The 26,510-nt window shown below is 38.6% G+C and overlaps 1 protein-coding gene across 1 annotated transcript; it reads left to right on the top strand.

Moving 5' to 3' along the window:
- The first annotated feature begins 368 nt into the window (after positions 1-368).
- On the top strand, positions 369-17,624 carry dusp19b (dual specificity phosphatase 19b). Its single transcript, XM_088001133.1, has 4 exons — positions 369-849; positions 5,222-5,268; positions 10,539-10,691; positions 17,256-17,624. The coding sequence occupies exons 1-4, from the start codon at positions 621-623 to the stop codon at positions 17,436-17,438; spliced, it is 612 nt and encodes a 203-aa protein (XP_087857259.1). The 5' UTR covers positions 369-620; the 3' UTR covers positions 17,439-17,624.
- The last annotated feature ends 8,886 nt before the right edge of the window (positions 17,625-26,510 follow it).

A 26,510-nucleotide genomic window follows, 5' to 3' on the forward strand; every position in this document is an offset into this window, starting at 1 on the left:
AGTTAGTTAACTAATTTTCATGTACTGAGCCTTTCATGTTGATACATGAAATGCTCATGTAACGACATGAGCTACAAGATATTTTTTCTTTTTTTTTTCACTTATTTCAAACCACATTTTCTGGGACAAAGCAGCTTCTTGAACAGGGTGACGACAAGTTTAGAGGGTTATCTTAGTAACGTTACCATATGTAAACTTCTGGCTTCTCTCAACAAGAATACTTGTCTCTGTCTGCTACTGACAACTTTACTTCCATGTTGCTTTTATAGATGTACATAATGTCCTTTGTAAATCTAAAGCTAGGTTAATAGTTGACACATTATGGATTGCCATACCTGCTCGTTGGCCTCGCATGCTCTCGCAGCTCTTGGTTGTGTGCCTCTGAATTTTTATAACTCATGCCACCTTTCACACAAACTGAAGGTGCAGGTAACCCTTTTAGAAAACGGTAAACCCTCTATGAAGGCTTATTTTTATGGAGATGCGGCTACAACGTACGGGTTAACAATAAGCACCATGCTGCTGTCTTGACTCACGCGCTCAACGCATACTTTCAAAAGCGTGACTATAAGTCTTAATGTTTCTTCTGCTTTCACCTGCATCCTGTAGGGCCTGGGGCAATGCATTCACTGGCTCAGGAAATTCAGGGCTTCTCCAAAAACCGCCTGAAGAAGCAGTCCACGCGTGTCACCACGATGACGGGCAGGACGTTGCTGGAAAAGAGGAGTGATGGAGCAGAGGGTGAAGAGGAGCAGGTGGAGGAGCTGGAAGAGGAAGGCGGGTGTGGATTTGTAGAAGATACTAGCCTTGATCTACAAGTTGGGGTAGTCAGACCCTTCCTGCTGCTCGGTAACAGTTTTCATTATTTTGCTGTTTTATAATGTAAAATGTTCTGATGGGGAAAAAATGTGGTAATGAAAAAACTGTGATTAACTAGATAAACTAGAAAAGTTTTGGGGTGGTTGTTTATTATATAATCAGTTTCTAAAGTCAGAAAGCAGGTTTAGCTGAAAAACAACAATTGCAGTAAAATGCAATTTTACTGCAATTCCATTATCTAGTAAAAGAGACTAGACAAAGGAAACACGAAATAGACTAAAAAGTAACATAAATTGTAGATAAATTTATCAAATATGTTAGACCTCCAAAAAGAGGAGAGGAGATGAAGAGAAACAGTTTTAATTGTTTCACATTTCAAACGCTAACCTTCAAAGGTCACGATCAAGAATATAACATAAAACGATTCTCATAAATAGTATGTGCCTGTTCGACTTGCACCGAGTTTCGATAATTTTTAATATTTTTAGTTGATAAAAAAGTAAAGTGTCTTGCAATAAAAACAGAAAACATTAAATACAACCCTAATAAATGTTCATAATTTGAGGGCTCATTTAGTCTTCTTTCGATTTCTTTTTTCTTCATTTTTGTGCATTGACTTTGGTAACAAGGGGACCCCTACCTAGTCATGTCTGCGGTTAATAGTCACTCCACTGTTGCCAACTTAGCAACTTTCTCACTATATTTAAACCAGTAAGGACCTAAATTGGAATAGGTAATTCAGGCTTTAACTTTAAAAATTTGTGCTCAGCCAGAAAATTGCAATATGTGCACCCCTAAGTGGCGCCTATGTTGCTGCTGAAAATGTGTTTCATAAAGTCTCATCTGCTGATGTGGCCCTGCCACCCAATGTGATTCGACTAACACGCCACACATTTAGCATGTCTACAAATAAACACTTTGCATGCTAGGAAGGCCTCATAGTTGCTCTTGAGATTTAATGATACACTTGATCTTCTGTCTCAAAGACCACAAAGGTCATTGTTTCTGTATTAAATAAATATATATTCCTAACGACAAATAAATCAATGTTATTAACTTTAAATTCATCTCAGGGAGAACGGTGACCCATCCCGCTTGCTGAAGGACGCAGGTTGCTGTCTCCACGTCAGCATCTGTCCGTCCGTCCACTCTGAAGTGTCCCTGAGCTCAGCGCTGAATCCCCAACCAGCTCTGGAGGGCTGCTCATTTCTGTTGCAAATACTTGACCTCGCAGCAAGAATCAGAACAAATTCCTCAGCAGGGATTAATAAAAAAAAAAGATCTCCGTTTGGCTCATAGAGGTGACTCATACCGTTGTTATAACATGGTGAAAAAATGTTCACTTTGTAGAATTTGGGCGACATTTACTATCAGTATATTTCACTTCCGATACTGATATCTGAGCTTTACTGTCAGCAGATACCGATCCGATACAGAAAAACAGTATTGAAGTCACTTGAAACGTTTCTTTTTTTTAAAAACAGACATAAATGTGCTGAATTACACATTTTTTGATAACGGCATGAGTACAGTACTCTTTAATACACCAACAGCTTCACAAGCTTGATCCAACATGTAAAAACAACATAACTTTAATTTGTTCAGTCAGTGTATGAGAGGTTTAACAGCCAATGTAAAATAATTAATAAAGAAACTGTAACCGACTAAAACAATAGTTTGACTACCTTTATCAAACATATAGAAAATAAACTGCAGCAAACCTTCTTTCATATGGTTCAGAAGGTACAATTGGAAATTCTATATATAATGTGCAATAAATAGTAAAGCTTCTGAATCACTGGGTGTGTTTTTCACACACACCTTTTCAATCATGGCTTCATCTCAACTTACTTTAATAATTAAAGGCAATGCAGAAAATTTTGTTTTGTGCATTTGAGATTAGACTTTAATAAATTTAGAATCTGGTTGTGAAAGTTTAAAATAAAAATTATATCCCTTCCTTCCTTTCTCTCTGTCCTTTTGTCTTTCCAGTGACTGTCCATCTTGGATTCCTGCCCTTAGGTCGATCAAATGTTATTTACTGCAGTTTTCATTTGAAAAGTTTCAGGCAGAATCAGCATTCTTAAAGAAATTAAAATTGAGCCCAAACATAGTTTTTGAGCTTCTCAAGCTCAATAACAATGAAAATGGAAAAAACGTTACGGCTATCGGTATTCTGCTGTTTAGAAGAATTAAAATCCTGCTCACATCTGTTCATAGATATGTCATTTTAAATCTTTTCTTTCTCCACTGGTGACACATAGCTGGCTTATTTCCCCACACTCACTTTCTATCACTTGGATTTAGATTTACTTCCCAACGCCACGAGTCTGGCATTATGTCAAAGTGTCTTGGCTTATGCAGAGAGTGCAAATGTTGCACTTTGAAGACGTAAGCTGCCGCAGAGAATCCATGCAGGAGACCTGGAGGAGCTCCCTCCATCACACTCTGCTTCCTGCCCATACATCTCCTTCTAGCTCCACCATTCACAACCACTGCTGGTGTTGTCATGATGAGCCGTTTGACAAATGGAGGAAGACTCTTTTTTTCTATTTAGCTGTCAGGGATTTTCTGCCTTCCTCAGCTGAAATAGTCACTCATTTACCTCTCCTCACTTTCTCCTTTCCTCTACGACCTTCTTCTTCAGCTGTGTTCAGGCATCATCATGACAATGCCTCCGCTCAGTCTTTTCAGGAAAAATCATGAATGTGCCGGCACGCAGTCGTAGATAGTACTGAATGTTTATCGCAGCAGTTCTCTATAAGCCACGACTGGTGTAACTACAAATAATTTGATTTCTAACCCCTTTTTTTTTTTCCCTTCTCAGGCTTTAAGCTATTTCACTGTTGGTTTCTGCTGACTGATATCTTCCCTGTTTGCAGCTGCAGCTGTTCAGAAAGGATTTTGTGTCTGGATGTTTTCCACTAAGGGATAATGTTGCTGATACTCTGCAGTTTTTGCTTTCCAACTAATTTTTTTGCAACATTTCCCTAAAAGTGAAAATTCATGTAGTCTTTTAAAGTCAACAGACACTTGTTAATATTCCAGGTTTTTGTGATAAATGAGTCCAAGATGTGTTGCCCTGCGACAGACTGGCGACCTGTCCAGGGTGACCCCACCTCTTGCCTGGAACGTTAGCTGGAGAGGCACCAGCAGCCGTCCCGACCCCACTGAGGGACAAGGGTGTACAGAGGATGGATGGATGGATGGATGGATGGATGGATGGATGGATGGATGGATGGATGGATGGATGGATGGATGGATGGATGGATGGATGGATGGATGGATGGATGGATGGATGGATGGATGGATGGATGGATGGATGGATGGATGGATGGACAATTACAAAACTTCTTCCACACACAATACAGCATTTATGTTGTAAAATTGAACTAAAACCAAATGAATTTAGTTTGGCAATATCTCAGTAAAGCAGGCATGCATACTCTTAAATGGAGAGTTTGTTATTCAGTGTTAGGCCTGGTTTCATTTCAATATGTTCTATTTAACCTGCTTAACCTTAAATAAAGTTCAGTTCTTCTACTTTCCACTTGCTCTTCACCTTTTAATTTTAAATTTAGTCCACTTATCCTCCCCTAAGTTTTTCAGATAAATTCTAAAGTGCTAATTTGCTTGGTTTAATAAAATTTTGGTAATCTGCTGTTAGGAGTTCTTCAAGTAGCTGCACATTTTTATTCATTCTCTTAGTTTAGCAGTTCCAGTTTCCTCTCTTCACATTCTCCACCCATGATACAGTGCAGCAAATGGCATATTTGGTTCCCAGAATGCAGTTCTACGATGAACTTTTTAAAATCTACTATTCTTCCTGATTGAAGCCCTACCACGGTCAATTAAGCAAAATCAGCAACAGTTAGCAACAGAGTACAGTACCCAACAGTACCCAACAATTATTAAAACAGAAACCATGAGTGATAGTTCTTAGTTATATTATGTATATAGTGTATAGTATAACTTAAGCTAAATACAATACTAATCAATCTCATTTTGTTTTAAGAACTCTTTAACATGTAGACATCTCAGAAACTTAACACTTTGTAAGCAACAGAAAACTCACTGGTTTGTCATTGTGAAAAACATAAGAATAAAGAGGTTTTTTTTTTTTTTTTTTTTTTTTTTTACCATTTCTGAATCAACTCTATTACTAATCCAAGTCTGTTAGATTGTGAAGAAAACAAGATTATGTTTGCACAGCCCTGTTTTAATTCCGTCCATCTATCTATGCACCTTAAAATCCCAAAGAGAAAGCAAAAAAAAAAAAAAAAGATCAAGGTTATCTTAAGTGACTGTAATCAGATTCTGAACTCTTAGGAGCTGCTGAACATGCTCTTAAGGGCCAAGCCTTGGTGTCTGTCTTCTGATCGGGTCGTTTCTGCCGTTTCAGCCTCTCAGGATGCAGCCCACGACATCGACACCATGCAGAGATTTAAGGTCAGTACAAGGGGATCAATAGTGCGGGCATAACCTTGCCTTTTGCCACGATAGCGTGGGCGGGTGACGTGAGATTAGAACCGGCCATACAGAGTTTTCCTCCTGGAACCCTGCAAAACCACCCTGAGGAGCTTCATGACTCATGCAGTGACAGTTTAGCACAGCAGAGGGAGTAAATGATTACAGGACGTGTCGGCGCTGCTCCTCTCTGCAGTGCCTGCTCCCAGGCATGAGCATATTGCTGCCTGTGCAGTCTCAGGATGATGAATTAGAGAGATTACAAACACCTTCCGTTCCTGTTTCAGGGATGAAGCCCTGGCTGCTTTAAGTAGGTTTCTCTGCTAGCTGTTAATGCACAGGAGAGGTGACGCTTCGCCTAAAGGCACTTTGTAAAAATCTTTTTCCTGCTAGTCATAAAATGTATCTGAAGCACAGTATGTTCTCACAGTGGAGGTGAAAAACTCAACAGAAATGTATTGCTCTGGTGAACATTGCGTTTTTTAAATTTATTGTTGGAGATCTTTATTTTTCTGCATTTGTTTGCTTTGTTTCCAGACTACAAATTGTTGTATTATGATTTCTGTTTACCTTCACTCAAATGTTCTTGTTAAGTCCTTTAAGATTAAGGTCCACTCACCACATTAGTTTGTCATTCCACATTACATTTTAATTTAAAAGTTACATCGAGTATTTTTAAGGGCTTCCTATTAACTTAGGAACTTTGCTTCAATGACTGAACCAATAATCTGATAATAAAAGTTATCATTTAATTGTTAGCGGACGTTGCAGGACAGCCAATATGCACTTAGAATTTAAAAAACATCAAAGATAAATGTTTTTCTTAAAGGGGCAGCATTATGTTTTCCAGGCACAAGGTGCCCCTATATAGCGCAATAAAGTAACTTTTTTTGCCATCTGTTATTTTTATGTTTAAAACAGACAACAGGCACAACAGAGAAATTGGGCCTCTTGTCCCTTTGAAGAGACAGAGGCCCAATTTCCTGCTCTTTCTGAAATTTCACCTTGAGGAAGTCATCGCAGCATGGCTCCTCTATTAATCCTTTAACAACGTTTTTACCAGCCTTGCCCTGAGAAGTATCTACTATAATGAGCTCAGCAGATGCACGGTTCCACTAGGTGTCTGCTTATTGCTGCTGGCTAGTCTGAAGGAGTGGGGAAGTTGTGGTGGAGAGCAGCTCTGTAAGTGGCACTCTGTCTTGCGCAGGTGAATGGTTACCATTGAGATTAAAGGATTTCTCAAACATGCATGAAAAAAATCAAGGCAACACTCGAGGGCTGTTTTTGATGAGGGGATGACATAATATGATGTAAAGCTCAAAAAAGTTGACCTTATGTAATACTAACCCTTTAAATAGACAGGGATGCTAACAAAAATATTAGCGTTTACAGAGAGGGACAGAATTCTAACTTAATCAGTGCTAATTTTTCCTGTTTCCGTACAAACTAGCTGCAGTACAGATACCTTTCACAGGAAGTTAGAATAAGTTGTTTTAAACGAAAAAGTTGCTTTGGTTTACCAACCATTTAGGTCAGACATTGGAAAGGCCTGCAACATCATGTTTTCAGCAAATAATAACCAACCTTTGTTTATACAGCACAGAATACACCAAAGCTATAAATCCCAGAATGCACTGGGACAGCCATTGCTAATGAAGTGCATCAACCCTTCTGGTTCATTGGTCTCTTGTCTGTTAATATATGAAGTCAAACTTGAAGCATGTACTGAACAGGACTAATCTGACTGAAAAAAAGGTCAGAGTATCTTTTGCTGCTTGCTTAATGTTTAATTAACAGACATTTGCAGACCTTTCAGCAGGGAAAAATGAAGCTTGAACTTTTTAGTTAATCCCGTCAATGCTGACTTAGAAAGATCTGATCAAACTTTAAAGTGGTGACACACTGAAGGTGATGCATGACTGTGTTAGCTGCTTCAGTATCACTGAATGCACCAGCTCCACTCGCCGTGTTTAACAGAGCATGTACGTGTGAGCGACTCTTATGTGTGAGGAAAATTATTGAAAAAGCCCAAAGGAGTCGTCTCACTGATGCGCGAACTCACTCAGTCGTGAGAATTTACACAACCAGACACTGATATCAAACACGTATGAACTTACCCTAGATGGCGGCTACATCAGACTTTTTTTTTTATCAGAGTCTTCAGAGTCACAATGTTTTCTATTGATCTATTCTCCTATAATTTAGACTTAGTCGTCCGAAAAGTCGTCTTCAGGCAGGTCTGCATGTCATGCCCTGGCTTGCTCCAGCCTGCTCCTATTGTAATAATTGCACCACAAGTGGAAAAGCGAGTCACTGTAGTGTCTGGCCCACCATCAGTCCAACATGAGAGGGGGGAAAAGCTGCCCAAAGGACATTTGTTGTTATTATTTTCCAGTATGTGATTCCAATCATGTTGAAGAACGAGTGGTCACCGACTGAAACATTAAAAGCAATGATTCCTGAAGCTGTTGGCAAGCTACGGCTGGAAAGCAAAATAAACAAAAGATGCAGCTGGTCTGGGTTTGTTTCCCATCAACAATTCTCTCTCTCTGCTTTTTTAAACTCCTTTGTAGATTTGTTGTGATGTGCTCTGAAATGTAACTGCTGTGAAACAACTGGAAAGTAAATGTGTCCACATCATCATTTGAAAAGTGTTGCCTGTGATATTGTAATTTTTAAAATGTATTTCAACAGCTCGAATTGACACAGTGTTGATTTATAAAATCATAATCAAAAACACAAAGATCCCGGAGCAAGTTATTTGTCATAAATCAGTTTTTATTATCTGAGGATATCAAAAGGATGGTGCACAATCTCTGTTACACACTCTTATCTAGCACTTTAATTCTCAACTAGATTTAACTAACAACTTTGGAATTGCTTTAGAAAAGAAAAAACAACCCCAAAAGAATCATATTTTATTATAATGTATTTCTGTGCTTTTAGGGGGGGGGAAGAAGAGAACTCTGGGAACTCTTGTACAAATACCAAGGTTTGCTGTAATTCATCAAGTTGTGTCTAATGGGCCGACAACGCTGTTTGCCTCTGCTCTGCTGCAGCTTTTTAAACAAACTTTTTTATGGTTTTATTTAAATTTTAAGTCATATTATTTATTACAAGCAGCATTGTTTTGCTATAGATGGACAGTGGCTCCTCCTTCAGTCCACAAACATGACTGTTTGGTTAATTGGTCTCTAAATTCTTCTTATATGAGTGTGTGCATTGTTTGTTTCATCAATGAATTTAAGACTGTAAAATACATATTTGGTACATACATACTATGCATGCAGCGTTTTGGGGAAATTGTAGTCATCCATTTTAAGGAGGGCTTTGGATTCAACATGTTGGAATGACACACAACTTTATGAAATGTGTGATGTGAGAGCCAAACAAACCATCATCCTCTTATTACTTCCTGTTGTCTTGTTCTTGGTTTTTCCCAGTAGTTACATCCGGGATGTTGATCACATGCCTCATGCGATGCAAAAAAAAGTGTTTCCATTGAAGTTTTGCAAAATACATCTTTTTGATAGTGTTAAAAAAAACATGTCACGCTAGTGCAAAAAGTTTTTGTCAAAAAACCTGAGTTGTTTTCAAAATTGTAAATAATGTTTTAAAACTCAATTTCTATGTAGTCGTTATCTGTATTTTTTGTGATTATTCTCAACAAATACAGGACTTTTGAAAAACAAAACAAAAAAAAACAACGGCTGAGTTTACTATCCTGATAAATCTTTGTTCCTGTCCATTGTGCAGTCATGGGCGGCACAAACAGCCCTGAGGCCACACTTTGGTTTAGATCAAAGCTTATTTATGTGGTAGGATGGTCCAGACAAAGTCCAGACTTATTTATTTTCATTTATTTATTTCAAACATAATAGCAGTATAAAATAACAGAAAATGAACAAGGAATGCAAAAGACATGTTTTTGTACCACAATAATCTTAACATGCTCAGGTCGCCAGTCTGTCGCAGGGCCCATGTTTAAATTTTTTATTAAATAAAAAAAAGGAAAATCTTGACATAGGTTAAATAATTTTCCATTTTAACTGTAGACTCGCCAAACACACATATGTCTAAATATATGCATCCATCCATACCCACACACACACACTCATATGCGTGTGTGGGTATGGATGGATGTATGCCTCACATTAGTGCTAACTCTAACCCATATTTCTGTATCTTCTGAAAATGACCTCCTTATATTTCCTTTTAAATTGTATTAAATTTTGACTTTAACGCTTCATTTATGTTGTTCCATAATTTCACACCATGAACTGAAATACAAAAGCTCTTTCTTGTTGTGCTTATACTATGTATCCTTGAGTGTGAATAACCCCTTTGACTTAAGTCCAAATGAGAATCTGTGACAAGACTAAAAACATTGTTGATGTTCTCAAGCCAGTCCTACTTAGTTTATCTGTTTTGCAATGAATGAGCAAATATTATAATCTGTAGACATGCAAAGCTGGTGGCTTTCAGTTTTGTTTTTTGCCAACCCCCCTGAAAACTAAAGCGTTTGTATTGCACCTCACATATGTGCACTACTTTGTGTCGTCCAATCATAAAAAATCCCAATAAAATAAATATAAAACTTAAACAAGCCCAGCATATGATTGGGCTATTTTCAGCCGCAGAATAACTGACTGTTTATATGGTGTTACAGTGTGACGTGTGATCACCATACCAACCCTGGGTTTAATGATCACAAGGCAGTTAGTTCCTCGGTTGTATTACTTGTTAGGAGGAAGAGTTCACCGTTAGTCCGGACTTTAATGGGATCTGCTGTCAGTAACGCAAGCGTTATGCGGTGCTCAACATATCCCCTAACATGCGGAAAAGGATGTTAGACGATGCTAGAAGTCTAAGATCACATTAGTGTGATGCCAAGATGCAACACAGGAGAGGACTTTGCCCTCTGAGGTGAGCTAAATTTAAGTGAGAGTAGACAGATACTGCAAAATGAATTGGAGCCATCTGTCTCCTTTCCTGCCAACCCATGACTCTTTCCTTTTCATCTTTATCCCCCCCCCTTTCTCCCCTGTCTACTCTCCTCTTTCTTTCCAGTCCTCTCTCTGTCACATTCAGCTCATCTCATGTCATCAATACGGCAAACTGAGCATCCCTCTTTGTCTCTGACTGGAGAGAAAAGAGCCTTCAAAGCAAGTCAATGCTTAGGGGTCATTTATTCAAGAATTTTTATCTCTCTTTACCCACCTTTCCTGTGTCTCTTCCTAAACGATTTCCAGGTGTCCCATGTGCTAAATGTGGCCTATGGAGTCACCAACCTGTTTCCAGATCAGGTGGTCTATAAGACGCTTCAGATCCTGGACCTTCCAGAGACTGACCTCTCGTCACATCTGGAGGAATGCGGCTCCTTTATAGACCAGGCCAAAGAGCAGGTACACTTTAAAAATACACAACATCTCGCTGACGTTGAGTAACATTTGAGGCTTCCACATACTTTGGTGCATTCTTTAAGCCACTCAGTTTCTGCATGCACTGTTGACAGGCGGTTGAGATTTCAAAGTCGAGAGTAGCGATTGCTGAGCCTGGTAAAACCCCCCTTTATTACGCTTTGCTTTGTACATAGAGTCTGAACTCTTGGCTGTTGAGAAACAAATGCTTGCTGTAGGCGTGGACTTTGGTGAAGTGTCCAATCGCTAACTTTTTTCCCGTGATATATGTGAAACGGCAGTTCAACACTCACCGCAAATTGCCAACACTGCAAACAGCCATCCTCCACTGTGAAGAGACAAGAGCCAAACCGAACGATGTGGCTGTTAATGTTAATTCAGTATTTGGAAGCACGGTCAACTCGGACTGAGCAACTTCGTTCACTTCCTTTGCTGCCATTGCTAAAACAGACAGACTATCATTCTAAAACAGTTTTCGCTGATTGAGCCAGGAGAAATTCTGCCAAAGACAATCCAAGTAAACGGGACAAAGGCCAGGCTGAGCTGTGAATCGAGATTTTAATCAGGTGGAATTGCACAAGATGGCACTAGCCAGGCTAGCAATTGCCTACATTTATTGCGACAAATTACCGTAAATTCCGGACTACAGAGCGTACCTGATTATAAGCCGTACGAACTAATTTTAGAAAGAAAATCAATTTTGTACTTGTATAGGCTGCACCGGATTTTAAGCCGCAGGTATCTGACTTTCTATGAGATGTTATTTGTAAAGGCTACAACAGCAAGATAAAGTCCAAGGGGATCACAGGTCAGAAAAAAGCATTAATTAAAAAAATATATATAAAGAAAGTGGGGGTAGTTATCTGAGCTTAACCTTTATCACCATAACATGTACTCTTGCTGCGCAGTTCGGAGTATTTCGGTTCAATTAACACAAAAATATGCGACCTACATTTTCAGACAGATTATCAGGAGAGCAGGAGTTTAAGTTAGCTAATCAACCACCGTGAGTGTTCCTGCGCAATGATTAAGATTCAAAAATATAAATCTGAAATGGACAGAATGTTCTGTTTGGTGTTTTGACGTACTTTTTTGCCTGGGGAATGTTTTTGTGTTGTTTTTGTTTTTTTTTGTTTGTTTTAATCTTTGTTTGAGTAAATGTACAGAAGTTAGAGAGTTTTTCCTTGAAGTCGGGAGGGAGCTGCTGGCACAGCGTCGTGCGTGCGCGGACGGACAGGCCTTTTTGTCTCATAAATATAAAACACCACGATGGTCCACCTCTGAAATCTTCGATTTTCATATCAGTGGCTATTGCTTTAGCCTTCAGCCTGATCTGCACAGTGGCCTCTTACTCGCTGTGTGTTCACCCAGTCTTCAACAGAGTTTTCAAGTTCTGGCCACCTGCTATGGTTACCTCTGAAAGCTTTTGTAGTCTTTTTGCATCGAGTCAGTTCTTCACGCTGTTGTCTCCACCGTCTCACCATTGACTCATTTATGCCAAAATGATGTGCAGCAGCTCAATTTCCTACTTCAAGCGCCAGACGAATTGCCTTTAACTTAAAACCGGCATTGTACAATTGACTGATTTACAAGACCGTAACTAACTGTGAAAGTGAGCATGATGTATCGCACAAGTTCATCGAACCTCTGTGAACAACTCAATTTTATTCTCATCAATTTCTACTGTTTTTAGCGCCATGGAAAAAAAAAACATCTACTAGCCGCTCCATATTATAGGCCACAGTGGACAAAGTGTGGAAAAAAAGTAGCAGCTTATAGTCTGGAATTTACGGTACTTCATTTCCCACAAGTTTGATGTATGACTTCTAATGACTTAATCAACTTGTTCATATGTGATTTTAATTACATTTTTATTTAATTTAAACACAGCAATTGCAAGATTGTATTTGTTTGACATTAGGTGTCATATGGTGGGGTTGCGGTGGTGAGGAGAGACGCCGAGACCCAGGTTATGGTGATGATGATGATGATTTTAATAATGATGTTGCTCAAAAAACAGTCCAAAGCAGGCAGCACGGCAGAGACTAGCACACAGCTAAGTACCGGTAGCAACTGATTATAAGACTGAAAACGGGAGCTAGCACTAACCAGGACTTTACAGTTCTACTGGCGTGACGAACTACGACAAACGACAAGGACCCGACGAGGAACACAGACAACAGGTGGGTATAAATACACACGGGGTAATTAAGGGAATTAGACACACCTGGGGAGCAATCAACGGGGAGGACAGGACAGAGACTCACAGGGAAACAGGACTGAACACAGAAAACTCAAAAATAAACACACAAAAACACGGATCTTGACATTAGGGGATTACCAACAAAGCTTTGCTCACATTTGTAATGGAAACAAAGATATTGTATATACCACGGATATTTTCTGTTAATTCAACACTTGCCAGTGGATATATTTCTTCTTATGGTGCATAGTGTATCAACAGCTTGAAGAATCCTAATGTATCTCAGAAAAGAAGTACTCACAAACACTCATCTGTGTTTCAGAAAGAAAAACAACTGTGTGAATCAATTCAAACAGATCTGCATCCACTTTCTCTCAGGAGGTTGTCACAACCTGAAAACGCCTTCTTTCATATCTGTCGGCCAATTTAACACACACAGTTGTTCTGCATTCACACACTTATCTGCAACTCAGCACAAAGGAGAGCAGCATGGCGGTCCGATTAGTTATTAAAAGACCCCGACTTTTTCTGCACCATTCGGCCTTTTAGTTATATCATATATATCATGTTTGTGTTTCCTGGAACAGACTTGCGGTTTGACTGTCTGTGTGTGTGTGTGTGTGTGTGTGTGCGTGCGTGTGCGTGTGCGTGTGTGTGTGTGTGTGTGTGTGTGTGTGTGCATGTGTGTGTGTCAGGAGATTGACCGTAAGCAGAACATAATGTGATGTGAGCTCTGATATGAAAACACTCAACTGGAGCACAATGAAATAACAGGAAAACAAGAAACTCTGACAAAACCAAATTAAGTCTGTGTGTTTGCTGTGATGGACTATGTTGTCGAGGCAATTTTCCATCTGCAGAAACTTTTATTTATTTCTAAAGAAGCAAAACAAGGCCTGACATGTAGCCAGATTGACTCCAGAAGCCTTTACAGATGTCAGGAGAAACCAGATGAGACTTCTTGATGGATAAAAAAACTTAGAAAATGACTAAAACAATGCTGAGTTTTTTCTCCCTGTGATGCTTCATTAGATTAAATCATATTTTAGCCAGAGGAGCTGATTGATTGTTTTTTTTTTTAAAAGCAAAAACAGAGGCAGCAGTGACAGCACTTCAGTCCCAGAGAGGCAGTTTAAATCTCCCGTCCCTCAATGGGTATTGATTGACACGGAAATCAAAAGTGTGCTCAGAGTTTCAGTTCCGCTCCATTTCCATCTGAAAAAAAAAACAACAACTTTATTGGCCGAACAAAAGAGGCAAACGTGTCATAGTGGCGAGTTTCAGAGGTCAGGACTGGCGCACGTTGTCTAACGACGTGCCACAATTTTTTAAAATCTGTTCCCTTGTCAGGCACACTAGGCAGAAAAATAATTACATCAACATTAATATTAATCATTTTGCAATTGTTGACTTTGACGCATGTCTTTTTTCCATCTCTACTTGCTTTCAGAGATTTTTTTTTATTTAGGAAAACCAGAAATAACAGGTTTCCAGAGGAACAAAGAGAAGCCAAATGACGCTTCCAGCTGTGATTCCTCCAAATGTGTCGCCACGGGAAACATGACAAGCATTTATCAGAACGAGATAATTGTATTTAAATAACACAAAATGTATTTACCCGCTTAACATTTATTGTATCTGGCTAGGTGAGATAGCAGGTTTTGGTTTTCTGTCACAGCCTCAGTAAACGGAAGTTTTTTGTTTTTGTCTCTCTTTTTAATTAATCATGACGGGTAAATATGTTTGTCTCTCATGAATTTCTGGTTCACACTGTCTAATTATCTTTTTACTAGCAATGCAGTAATTTCACCAAATACAAATTTTCTAAACCTAAGATGCTAAAGATAACATAGTTATCTTAAAAACAATGAATGCTCTTTAAACAACTCATTGTTAAAGTTTTATTACATATCTGATGTTAAGACTGAAACACTACACCGGAAACTGGATTATTATGGGAATAATAAAGAATTTTAATTATTTTTATTCCGATTTAACATCTTGTCCAAAGAAAATAAATTGTAATAATTGTTGCCATTTTTCCTAAATCAATAAATTAAGTCATGTTTATTTGTATAGCACATTTCAGCAACAAGACAGTTCAAAATGTTTTACACCTTAAAAACACAAAAATAAAAAGTTATAAAAACATCATACAGTCAGCAATTGAAAAAACAAATCATGTTGTCAAGTGCCATCATCAAAATCATCAATACACATCAACTATGTTGGTCAATGATCCAGTTCTGCTTCTGTTACGCCCGAATATCTGACCCACAGACAAAAGCCGCACACAAAGACAACAATCCGGGTTCATTTCTGCTTCTGAAACAATCTGATGGGGCGTTAGAAAAGACTGGTGTGTTCAAGTTCTACTAAAATACCGATTCTATAGAGAACATCTAATGCTGGGAATTCTGAGCATTGGCTCAATATGCTCAAACATTGGTTTTAAAATGTGTTTAGGTTTTACGTCTTTGCCGCTACTGGTTTCTAGCATACTGCATATCATATTAGTCCACTCAGCCACTGTATGTATTTTGGATAATTCTTATTATTATATTATATTTATTTATTTAAGGAAAGGTCAGACAACTAAGGTAAGCTTAGCCTGTATTGGTGACTTAAATCACTTAATGCAGGTGATTTAAGTCAGAATTTTATAACAGAATTTTTTATACAATATAAATTGATGGAATTTGATATGTAAGGAACCTTATAGAATTGTTTTAAATTCATGTTCTACTGGTGACACTGCCTTTTCCCTCTTGTCAGTCACATAATTTAAACAGAATCTCTGGACCATTTGAATAGAAAAATTAGCGTCTGTATTGAAAATTGTTTCTGAATCAAAAATTGTTTCAGAATTGAATTGTGACCCTAAAAATTGGAATTGAATTGAATAAATTGACATAGAAAAATTCACATCTCTATTGGTAAACAGTGCTTCATAGCAGCAGCATTACCAAGGTTTGAATTTGTTTTTTTAAGACTTTCTCCTCTTTAGAGAACCAGTTCAACGTTTATGAAAATAGTCAACAAGTCATTTGTGTTTGCTGTGAGTTTCCACTATATATTATATACGTTGTTGAAATGACAGTAAATCTGACATGAGTGACTTTAAATTATTCTTAGTAATAAGTGTGCATGTTGGGATTCTTTCAACTGGCAATATTCAACACTTTTGCCTCAGTGGTCACCACCTGGTGATTTTTGTATAATAATATATGGGGTAATTTGAATGTTATAATAGGGCTTCTATAAAGTTTCTATCAGTAATTGGTCCCATACCTGTAATAGTCATATATTTTATTTAAGTAAGTTTGCAGAAAAACCATAAAAATCTAGAACCGGAGAAAAGCTAACAGTAGTCAGACTGGGAAAGAAAAATATCTTTCCTGTTAATTAGTTTCCCCTACTGGTAAGTACAGCGTGAGCGCAATGGGGTAAAAATAGACCCATAAAAATGTTTTGTGTTGTTCTTTCCTGGAAAAGTACCTAAAAACAGGCTTTATTAGGGGCCCAATTTGACTGAGCATTAGCTTTACTCTGCAAAAAAATGTATCTTTCCCAGCAAACTCAGTTGGATGAAACGTCTGCGTAGCAGTAATGTAACTTTAAAGCTTTGGGTGCAAAATCTTTTGAAAATACAGAATCCATGTCAACAGTGTGTGAAAAGTAATAAAAAGTAAAAAGTAATACCTACGGAAAAGTAATACTAAACAAAAATAATAAAATAATATAAAACCAGCTAATGCATCTCTACGAAGCGAGCGCAAAATTTCCTCACCGGGCTGAACCTGCATGATGAAGATAGCACTGGTTCGTTAAGCACGAAGGCACCGGCCAACCAGGACCACATACATAAACTTTACAGCAGGGGCGTCCAGAGTCGGTCCTGGAGGGCCGGCATCCTGCGTGTTTTAGTTCTCTCCCTGGTTTAAAGCACCTGGATCAAATGTTGGCTCGTTAGAAGCCTAAGAAGAACATTGACTTGCTGGGAAGGTTGTTACTACAACCAGGGAGAGAACTGAAACATGCAGGATGCCGGCCCTCCAGGACCAACTTTGGACACCCCTGCTTTACAGGGAAGACAGAGCCAGGCGCTGGGGGGTCTAGTAAAGCATGGTGGCCACCAGGCTTATAATACACTGGAGTAAACCCTGATATTATTTTAGTGAGTTAAAAGTAAGACCGGCTTACTTCATTTTGTGATCAAATATCTCAGTAAATGTCTTCACACTTAAAAAAATATATGTTAAAACACTAAAGTCTGATGAGAGTTGATTTATGCTAACTGATTGATAATTCTATGTGTTTTCCTCATTTTTGTGTTTTTCCTATAGGGTGGAGTGGTGATGGTCCACTGTAACGCAGGTGTGTCACGCTCCTCCTCCATTGTGATCGGCTACCTGATGTTAAGGGAGGGGCTTTCATTTGATGATGCGTACAACCAGGTGAAGCTGGCTAGACCTTCAGTTCGACCAAATCCCGGTTTCTATCAGCAGTTACAGAACTACAAGCCATAAAGGACGACAAGACAGCTCCATCTGTTCTGACCTTTACTAAAATAACGGTCATGTTAACAATATAAACACTATGGTACTGCAATGTTTTCTCCATAAGCTTTGAACTGAAGCAGAACCATGAAAAGCTATTTACTGTATGTCTTGCTAATCTAACCGTTTTGCACATTAAATCATTTGTGAAATAAACATTGCAACTTGCTTCTGCTATTTTAGTGAGATTGTGAGGATGTGGGTTTTCTGTACATGTTTGGTTCATTTTAGTCCTCGTGTTCGTGTCACACCCAAACATTTGGAGGTGAAAAAAAAAATCAAAAACCAAGCTTATAAATGATAGCTTTAATATCTTTATTTCCAAGGACATAAGAGCAGGACACGTTTTGTGGTTTTTGTTCATTTTAGTCCAGAAAGTACCACACAGTTATAAGCCAGTTCTGCTCAGGCAGTACTGTTCGGGGTGTTGCGTGAGTTCAGCACACTGTGTCAGTCTAGTTTGCTGCTAAACAACATCAGACTTATTATTCCACTGTTTCAGATCTCGTTGTCTTGCCTCATTACAACAGGCGATGTGCTAGATTTTCAGTCCCACCAACTTAACGCACTCATCCTCATTTCCACTCACCGGCTTTGTGGTTTGAGTCAGCCGCAGAGTGCTGCTGCTCAGCAGAAGAAGAGGTGGAGGTTGGTTATGAGCCAGACACTTGGAAGAGCAGATAAGTTCAGCCAAATTGGTTCCTATTCCTCCTGGCCCTATAAAGGTCATAGATTATTTAGCACCACTTTAAAGCCGTGAACTGATTACAAAGATCAAGCTTCCATCTTGGTTAAAAAAAAGTAGTGAAAATTAGGAGCGTCTTATTTTATTTTGCCCATGAACCATCCAATAAATACATGACTGTGCTTTTAACAGTCTTTAGATGAAAATCAAGTATTGAACCAGTATCTGACAACAGAGCCAATATTCTGTCTGTGACAGCACTTGAGCGTAGGGCAGTTTGGCCTTTTCTTTGCTGTTGTTCAATGGTGTATCACTGAGGACTATCAGCTCCGAAGCCAACTCGGGCTCCCCTGACATTTTTGTGACATTTTACCGTCTGGATGTGACGGCTCTCGGTATGGCACAAGCTGCCCCATCTGCGGAGTCCCACGGGGTCCGGCCGCCATCTCGGTCTGCGCAGGCCTCAGCCTGGGAATACAGAGAGAGAGAGGAAGGTAGTTTACATGCAGGATGTGGGATCGTTTCTGCTGAAGTGGTACACACTTATCTGCTGCTGGCTTTTACTGATGGGCCCTGGAAGGGAACGGTAGTAAGCCCTGGGATGATTTTTTAAAATATCTTTTTGCTTTGTTTTTAGTTGGAAATGGAGGAGGAAAATTCTGTTCTCAAACAGAAAAAACAATGAGAATACTGATCACTTAGAATATAGAATAACTGCTGCGGCTGAGATTCTTTTGCATTTGGGCAAATACCAGATATGAACATTTCACTAAAAAATTCATAGCCTATTTTTACACTAGCAACCATAAAATTGCACAAATTGGAATTCCGAAAATAAACTTGCTTTAAGAAAACATGGCAAATTAAAAACACTCAAGAAGTTTTTGGGCAATAATGATGTGCTTTTTTTGGTCATATCAAAAGTTGTGTATTTTGCAAAACTGCAATGGAAACACTTTTACTTATGTTACTACTGGCAGAAACAACAAAGAATACGACAGGAAGTGGCAGGAGGATGAAGGCGAGGCGTGTTTTTTAATGACTGATCACATGAACAAACTTATTCACGTGTGATTTTCATTTTGTTTCCTATTTAGCTGAAAAACCACATATATGTAATTGTGTTGTTTTTTTTCGGTTAGCAGAATATTGACAAAGTTTTGCACACATTTGTTATGGAAATGTTTGCAAAACACACACATTGGTTCAGTTGGTTCAGTTAGGATTATAAAAAGCATTTTTAGTTGCTAAATACCAGATTTTTAAAAGATTTTTCAAGTTGTTTTGATTTCATTTGCTCAATAATGAATATAAATTAATATAAAAACTGAAAAAAAAACATGAATAAAAAAGGAGCGGAAAGAAATATAAACTCATATTTATATGAGTATTCACAAAGAGTTGTTCAGGAGAATATTACAGCCATATTTCAAATACAAACAAAATGTAAACTTACTCAATGCCATTTCGCTTGATTGTAATGATTTTCACCGTTTTTCAGAAAGAGATTTAGAATGATTTAAGTCACTATCTAGATTGTTCCATAAACTGAGATCTTTATTTGAAATGCAGCTTTCCATCATCACTCAATCTATTTTTAAAATATTTTTAAGTTATTTTTGCCTTCTCTTTTTACAAGTCTGTTTTGAATATTGTTTAGTAAGAAAACTTGTGCATTTTGCACATAAGTTTTAATACATTATCAGTTCTATAAGTTTCAATAAGTTAATCTTGTCGGGATTCAGAAGGTTGGCAGTTTTTTCACCAGTAGAGGGAGCCAGGGATGGAGTCGGCGGCTGCACACCTGTTTCCCATTCGCTCGTCTGGAGGAGTATAAGTGGAGGAGGACGCTGACACTTCCCCGCCAGAGTGTTAGCCAGTAATGGTATCGGCCTACCTCAAGCCATCTGATCCTAGACCTTGTTTCCAGCCTCTGATCTACCTTGTTTCTGTGTTCACAGCTACCCTGGGCCACCGAGCCAGCCACCATCCTCGAGACGTCTCAGGTCTTGTCTGTCCGTCAGCTGCCGCCGCCCCTGTTCCTAGCCCGCCGACCAGCCACTGGATCCTCACCTTTTTCCCCAGGCCATTAATCCCCAGATCAGGTATCCCTCCAAACCACCTTTCCCCGGCACAATCCCGGAACCTGACTAACCCCCTCCGTCTCTTCCTAGTTTCCCCGAGAGCCGTCAGAGGAATCAAAACATTACACTGGTTGTTGTAACTCACTGTAAATAAATTTCACGATTGCATTGCCTGCCTCTGGAGTGTTTCTGCATGTGGGTTAGAAAACTCGACACCAACATGACAAATCTATATCAGCTTGTCATGTTTTATATCCAAATTTCTCGGCAGGAAAAGTAACTCCAGAGCTTTGAATTCAATAATGGGATTACTTTGTATTTTTATTTACTGCTTTGTGTGTTCAAAGAGATTTAAAAAGTTGTCTTCATATAAATGTTTTTCTTTTCACTTAATTTTTGCCCTGGCACAAATATGATGGTTCGATTTCATTTCAGTCTAGTCAAATCCTGAGCCCAGGTGAAGCTGTGGAAGAGTCCAGCCAGAGGCTCTCTCTCAGTAGCCGTGTAATCAGACGTCTGGTTGCTATAGGAGCAGAACAGATGGGTGGAAATCATTATCCTCGTACGTCAACAATAGTTCCCCGAGATCCACCACCTCGCTTCATCGTTTTATTCTGTTCAGTTTTATTTACTTTAATTTCATTGAGATCAGAAGTCCTTTAAAAGGCCACAGCCATACAAATCGAAAAGTAAACTCTTAACAAACCAGAATAACAGTTGTTCTAACAGCTGTCAAGAGAACAATAACAGCACTTTTTATTATATTTTCTGAAAATCATTTATGTGTGTAAGTGTTTTTAGTTGAAGAAGGTTTTGTAGATCAGTCCATGAGCGAGGTTTAAGTAAAATGTATAAAATAATTACAATTGTTCATCATCTAAAACTGGAAAACATCATTCCTCTAACATAATGTTTCAGGCATATTTTTCTGCTGTGTATCCATCTGAAAGTCTGAAAGATGTATTATATAAGTCCAAAATAGTTTTAAAAAAGACATAAATAGAAGCTAAGGGTATAAAAGGAAAAGATTACTGGTAACCTTCGCACTTTGGAGTTTCTCTTGATTGCTTTCAACATCATTTTACTCAAAGTCTTTTGTTAAAACTGTCCTATTTTTCTCATTTGTGCCCGGTTCTGGTCTGGTCACACTTTACAGCTACGAGCGTGTCCCTGCAGACCGTTCTCCACTCCCAGTTCCATTTAGAAATCAATCATCTATAAAAGAAAATGTGCCAAAAAGTCCTCCAACAGGACATCTGCATCATTTAGGTCCAACAAATCAGATTTCTACCAAACAGTCTCAGGGAGAAACAGACTGAAAACGGCCTCTATAATGCGGGCTTCAGCCTGGAATAGGAATATGAAGAAAAGCCTTAGTGCAATTACTCTGCACAAGGAAATGCACAGACTTAATAGCTACACTATGTTTAAGGTGGTAATAATAGACAGAAAACGCTTTACTAATAAGTCCAGTGTATTTGTGTAGCACATTTCAGGAACAATGCAGTTATGATAAAAACATAACACAATAAGCAAAGTGTGTCCCTGGGGTCGTTATTAGCCCTCAGAATGATTTTGTGTGGCCCCAAACCTCAATTCAAGAATTGTAAAAAAGTGCAGCTCCAGCACCAGCAGACAGACACAACGGGTTTTTTTTGTTTTGTTTTTTTTTAGGGGGAGATTTTCACAGAATATTTAAAATCTTCAGAAAATGGAAAGTGAGCAAAATACAAAGAATATCAAATGGCATTTTCAATCTCAGCAACATGATCGTCTCCTTCCATTCACTGTTTTCACTCACGTCCATCTCTGCCACAACTTCTGGCACTTTGTTCTGGTCTCCCAGGAAACGGTGGGCTGTCCCCAGGTGGTCTGTACGAACCACCAGCAGCTATATGGCTGTTCACCTACGGAAAGCCATTCAGCTCAAATATATGTGACTTTCAACACATAGACAACATGTAAGCACAGCGTAGACGTGTAAGTAAGAGATGTAAACAACGCCTTCTCAAAGTGTTTGTGTTAAATTCTCACATATTATCAACATGTTGTCAACATGCTAAAGCTGTAGTATGTAACTTAAAAAAAAGAAGTATTTTCCATATTTGTTAAAATGTCACAGTAGTCCTGACAGTTTGAAACAGATAATTTGTGAGAGGATCGATCTCCTCCCTGAGCTGCCGCTCCCAGACGAAAACAGCCAATCAGAGCCAGGAGGCGGGTCTAACAAAGCAGCTCTTCATGTTAATTCAGTATGTGGAAGGTGGCCAGTATGAGCCGAACGGGTTTGTTAACTTCCTCCGCTGCCATTGCTAAAGTTACAGGCAGAATAAAGTTATAAACCAGTGCAGAAAATCAGCGTCATCATTCACAACTTGTTCTGTTCACTGATTGGTTGGCTCGGCTGGAATTCTACAAAAAAATCCACTTAGTGGGAGAAATCCCAGGCTGAGCTGTGAAGGGAGATTTGAATGGAGCTGAATTTCATAGGAAAGCTGCGACCAGTCTACTTCGTCACCAAAGTGCCTTCTAATATTTTCAGCTCATGCGGTTTGCTCTACCCACAGCCTGTAGAAGCAGCCGCTCTGCCCCAAACCAGCACAAACTTCCTCCTTTCTGACTCTTTACCTCAATTTGATTCACCCACTCCAGCATTGTTTGGAAATCAGCAGAACATCTGGGGTTGGCCTGGCCCGGCCCGCTCCGATATGCATGCGCTCTGGGTTCATTACATAAACACGAGGCGGTTCTCTGCCTTTCATTTCACACCACTAAGACACGACTAAAAGAAGCTCACAGGCTGAAAGCATCCACATTTCCCCTCCCCTGCCAGCCTCTGTCCTGCTTCTAAATCTGCAGTTAGTAGAAATGAATAGCTCAGCACAAGCATGGCTTCTTATTCGGTTTGGCTATACTCAATATGATATAACAAACAAGGCATTATTATGCTTTTTTTATTGTCTCTGTTGCAAAACTAAATCCACAAAACTGCCCATTATTTTGTTAGTGAAATGAGAAAACATGGAGATGTAATTTAAACTCAAAGCACAGAGACAATGGAAGTGTCAGCTGATGCAACTGCACAATAAACCTAGCTAAAAGCTGAACAGGGAGGCAAACTTTTTGATTTGTGCAAAATGAATCAAGTGCGGCAGATGAGAAGTTTTTTTTTTTTTAGTTTATTGCAGTTTTGAAAGTTGGGACCAAAAGGAGGAGGGAGAATTGATCAGATAAGCCTCTTACTCTGCTTCTGTTTCCTCAAAGCTCCACAGTTTTCACTCCCTTAACTAGAGAGAGAGTCACAAAGGGTCCTGACAATTTCCAGTTGTAAGAACAAAAAGAAAGACAATGCAAATGTAGTGATTCTGTGAGCAATGCAAATACGGATTTTTTTTTTTTTTTTTTTCTTGTTGAAATAAAACTAAGTAGGACTCCAGAAAGCTGGGTTTTAGTTCCACATGCAGGCAATGTTTCTCATGAGGATTGAAGGTTTTGGACCAAAGTGATGTGTTTATATTTAACAAAAACTGCTATCAGACATTTTCCTGTACAAATATTGGTGTGCTTTAACAGAATGCTGGGATTTCCTTCGGAGCGGCAGGGGAGTCAGTGCAGTGAAGCGCTGCGGGTCGCTCAGCTGAAGACCACTGGGAGTAGTTTTTATTTAATAGGGTTACAGTGTTGTCATCACTAAGAGGCACTTTCACATGACGGATCTGCACAAAACAAACACTTGACTAGGTTATTTTAACAACATTTGAAGCAAATCATTACAATGTGAAGTTGCTCTTCACGTTATGTAATCTGGAGATGTTTTGTCTTTTATTTTAAGATTCTGTTTAGTCTCAGCCGATAGGCAGTGTTGAGAAAATAAATTTAAAATAAGCTAGTTTTAAAACTTAACATGTCTTGATTCAAATACCCTAATTGTGGTTTTGAAATCAGTAATGTATTCTGGCCTATTGACCTTTATGTTACCTGTAGTTACAGCAGATGGTTTGCTAGGATCGTTTGAACTGCCTTTTGTCTGTGTGGGAAAACAATCAGGAGAAGTTCTAGCTTTTCACACTCATCTGTGAAAAGCCGTAAACATGGCAGGGGTTCCTGGCTTCAGATAAAGGGTCAGAGACAGCTCCTGGTTGGATGAGCAAAGATACGCCTTATTTGAATAAATTAAAGATAAGAATACGCCTTCACTATAAAACTTTCTACACAGGAGTAACAAATTAGATTTGCTCTTGCAATTCTCCAAAGACGTCCTTGCACGTCTTTGCTTTTCTTTCTTTCTTTCTTTCTTTCTTTCTTTCTTTCTTTCTTTCTTTCTTTCTTTCTTTCTTTCTTTCTTTCTTTCTTTCTTTCTTTCTTTCTTTCTTTCTTTCTTTCTTTCTTTCTTTCTTTCTTTCTTTCTTTCTTTCTTTCCATTTATGTCAGGTAAATGAATGTATGTCTCCGTTGTTCTGCAGTTTCTGTTGTAATTTTATGCATTGTTTTATATTGGATTAAACTCTGTAATTCTGTGACGTCAACACTCATTGTTGTTGTTTTCCTTGTGGCTACACGTGGCCCACCGAGAGAACCTGGGATCTAAGAGGAAGAGAGAGAGCCAAACTTATTCTAAAATTAATTAATTCAGAGAATCTCTTCCTTAACAGCAGTTTGTCTGCAACTCTTTTGTTTCTACAAATACCAGCAATATGACTTTGTGAGTTTCTTTATAAATCAAAAACAGTATTTTAAAGTCTGTTCTCTCAGTGAAGGACTGTAGAACTGTGTTATGTGCTCCATCTTCCTGGTTTTAGTCAGAACTCCAGCAGCAGCGTTCTGGATCAGCTGCAGCTGGAGGATTGACTTTTTTTATCCAGACCTGTGAAGACGCTGTTGTTGCAGTAAACGATGTGACTAAAGATTAACATGTGGATGAGTTTCTTTAGATCACGCTGAGACATCAGTCCTCTAATCCTAGAGATAGAAGGTTTATGTGGCTCTGAAGGTTCAGGTCAGAGGTCATCACTACTCCAAGGTTTCAGACCTGATCGCTGGTTTTTAATTGTAATAACTAAAGCTGTGTGTTGACTCTTGATCTATAACTCTAGATCTATAACTCTAGATCGCTCCTCTTTAGGTCCAAAGATAATAACTTCACTTTTGTTTCTGTTCAGCTGGAGGAGGTTTTTGCACATCCACACATTTATCTGGTCTAAGCATCTGTTCAGTGATTGGATGGGTTCAGAGTCATTTGGTGACATCATAATGTAGAGCTGTGTATCATCTGTATAGTTATAGTTAAGCTAATTTCTTGTTGTAACCTGAGCAGCAGGAGCATATAGATATTAAATTAGTAGAGGTAGCCCATGGCATGTGGTGGTGACTTCTGTCTGCTTCAATGAGAAGTTTCCTAATGAAACAAATAAATCTCTGTTCTTTATGTAAGAATCAAACCAGATGAGTTCTGGACTGAAGATCCAACCCAACTCTCCAGTCGGTTCAGTAACATGTCATGGTCAACAGTGAGGTCCAACAGAACCAGCTCTGAGATTCTTACACCCTTCTTCTGATTTTCCCTCACAAGTGTGTAGATGTGTGTTTAGGTGCTCCCTTAAAATGTGATTTAAATACAAAATTGATTTGTATTTAAATCAAACATAGTTTATAGTTTCAACGTAGTGGAATTTGAACAAAATCATTTACAAATATTAAAAACTAATGGTAATTTTAACTCACCTACAATAAGAAAATGGAGTATGCTCTCATTGAACTTTGGTATATTTCAATTCAATTAAACTTAAAATAAAATAAAAATACTTTATTGACATCAAGGGGAAAGTAAATTATTTGTTCCTGCAAAGGTTAGCAAACACTGATAATCAACTGTAGCACTTTCAAAATAACAATCCCTGTTTGTTTGGAGTTAATTAACTAATTTTAAGTTTGTCTCACTCTTTTGCAGGCGCTTACAGATAAAGATCTGTTTCCTGTGTTGTGTAAAGAGGCCTGAGATGACATGTTGTTGTAAATGGTGCTAAAATTGAATTGATCCCTTTTCACCCAGAGTATCACACCTGTTTTTGACGACACGTCTAAAACTGTTGGTCTCCCAACAGCATAAGTGTTTTTCTACTTCATTCCAGAAGATTCTCTGTTTTTTAAAACTGAGACGGGATCATTTATCAACTCCTGGTTCCCTGTCATCAGGTCACAGACTTTAAACAGCACATGTTGTCTTTTTTACCCCCTTTCCTTTTTAATTTGGGTTTGGGGTTGTGGCATCACAGA

Source organism: Poecilia mexicana, unplaced genomic scaffold, assembly GCF_051168715.1.
Source record: "Poecilia mexicana isolate PSO_F unplaced genomic scaffold, ASM5116871v1 scaffold_20, whole genome shotgun sequence".
Lineage (NCBI taxonomy): Eukaryota > Metazoa > Chordata > Actinopteri > Cyprinodontiformes > Poeciliidae > Poecilia > Poecilia mexicana.